Source organism: Triticum aestivum, chromosome 3D (genome assembly GCF_018294505.1).
Source record: "Triticum aestivum cultivar Chinese Spring chromosome 3D, IWGSC CS RefSeq v2.1, whole genome shotgun sequence".
NCBI classification, from domain to species: Eukaryota; Viridiplantae; Streptophyta; class Magnoliopsida; order Poales; family Poaceae; genus Triticum; species Triticum aestivum.
Genome location: NC_057802.1, coordinates 15,290,644 through 15,292,840, shown reverse-complemented (window position 1 = coordinate 15,292,840; position 2,197 = coordinate 15,290,644). Strand labels below are relative to the sequence as shown.

General features: G+C 58.9%; 1 protein-coding gene across 1 annotated transcript; it reads left to right on the top strand.

The window, feature by feature from the left end:
• The first annotated feature begins 657 nt into the window (after nt 1-657).
• On the top strand, nt 658-1,722 carry LOC123076053 (chitinase CLP-like). Its single transcript, XM_044498502.1, has one exon. The coding sequence runs from the start codon at nt 658-660 to the stop codon at nt 1,720-1,722; it is 1,065 nt and encodes a 354-aa protein (XP_044354437.1).
• Nucleotides 1,723-2,197: the final 475 nt, after the last annotated feature.

Here is a 2,197-nt window from a genome sequence, read left to right as displayed (position 1 = left end):
CGCCCGCACCAAGATGACGCCTCGCCGCCCCCGCCACATCCGGCCGGCACGCTCGTCGGACGCCGGTAGGGCAGCTAGCTGGTCTGTGGGCGCCGCGTCTCCGCTCGCCGGCCGTCTCCTTCTTCGACGCCCGCAAGCTGTTCGACAGCTTGTAAAACTATACTATTTATTTGCACGGCTAAACTATTTTGCTGGTTAACATTTTCATTTCACATTATGTTTGAATGCAAATCAATGTAAAATTGGGCGGCCAGCTGGCCACGCCTGCACATATGGGTCGGCGCGGTGGGCGCGCTGCCGACCGATATGAAAAACAGGGCGGACGCCGGGCGGGAGGCCGACCCAAACAGACAAAAAGCGGACGAAATCGCCGTCCGTTTGGGTCGGCCCGTTGGAGTTGCTCTAATGCCGGAACAGAACTATCCACCCCAAGAAATCAATCTGCCATTGCGCGCGCGCTGACTAATTTAACACGAACTAGGGTGGCACGTTGCCACTGCCCTGGCATCTCGATCGTCTTGCCATGCCAGGCAATGAATGCATCATGCATGCATGGATCTCATCCAGAATTCCAGATCGGACTTATATATACGTACCTTCGTTCACAGCATCCTAAGCTTTAAGCTGATCGAGCTGCGCAGTCCACCGCCGGCCGAAATGTGGCAGCCCACACTCCTCGTCCTCCTCGTCGCCGTCTCGCTCCGCGCGTGCACAGCGGCGGCGAACGGCCGCGGCAAGCCGCTGGTCACGCCCGTCACCAAGGACCCCTCCACGTCTCTCTACACGGCGCCCCTCAACGCCGGCCGCCCGCTCGTCCTCCACCTCTCCGCCCCGGACGTCACGTCGCCGTACAGCGCCGGCCACGGACAGAACACGCGCGTGACGCTCTCCGCCAACGCCACCGACGGCAGCAACCCGCTGTTCCCTGTCTCCTTCTCCGTGGCCGCCTCCTGCGGCGCCGTCGGCGTCGCTGGGCTCGCGCGCTCCGCCCGCTCGTTCCCGGCGCAGGTGGCGAGCACGCAGAGGGTCACCAACTCGTTCATGCTCTGCCTCCCGGGCGGCGGTGACCGCGCGGGCGCGGCCATCTTCGGCGGCGGCCCCTTCTTCCTCGCTCCCCCCGCGGACCGGCCAGCAGTCACGATGTTCCTCTCCGACGGGGTCCCTCTCCGCCGCCCGTTCGCCGGAGACCCAGGCTACTACGTGTCGGCCAGCAACGGCATCGCCGTCGACGGCGCGCGCGTGGCCGTCATAGGCGGCGGCGCGCTCATCGTCGGGTTCTCGACCACGGTCCCCTACACGGAGCTCCGCCCCGACGTGTACCGCCCATTGATCGCGGCCTTCGACCGCGCCATGGGCCCCAACGCGAGGAGGGTCACGGCGGCGGTGGCTCCGTTCGAGCTGTGCTATGACTCCACGAAGCTGCTGTCGACGCAGACGGGGTACTCGGTGCCGGAGGTGCACGTGATGCTGGAGGGCGCGCAGAACTGGACGGCTTTCGGGGACAACTCCATGGCCCAGGTGAGCCGCGGCACGGCGTGCTTCGCGTTCGTGGAGATGAAGGGCCGCGACAAGGGTGCGGTGCCGGCGGTGGTGATCGGCGGGCTCCAGATGGAGAGCAGGCTGGTGGTGGTCGACGAGGACAAGCAGAAGCTCAGCTTCAGCCGGCACCTCTCGGCCGATGGCTTCTCGTGCAGCAACTTCAATTTCACCAGGGCGGCCTAGTGAATCACACCGCCGTTTACATCTGGTGTTTGCATGACCTGTTAAAATAAAGACACCGATAAGTCCTGAAAGTTTTTTCGGATTTGACCATGATAAATCAAACATTTTTTTGGGCTATTTATATTTGTTGAACATGACAAGTATAGTTGATAAGCATAACAATTTCGTGCTTCGTTTGTTTTTGCTAGGAAATTACTTGCCAACTAAATTTGTCATCCTCATGTGAACTAATTACCATAAAAAGTGTTCGATTTGCCTTGGGTAAATCTCCAACGTTTGGGATTTATCATTTCCATAAAATAATCAAAGTGTTTGCTCAGTGAGCTGACATCATCTGATCACGAATATAAAACCCTGCCCTGTCTGACGATGATCGGAGTGTATGTCTGACGGATATCAGCAACGACGAAATACAAGTATTAGCCAATCTAATTGATGATTCACCACGCCCAAAAAGAATAACAACGAAAATTTC

Coding starts and splice junctions, on each gene's coding strand:
- LOC123076053 (XM_044498502.1), top strand. CDS start 658: ATGTGGCAGCCCACACTCCTCGTCCTCCTCGTCGCCGTCTCGCTCCGC.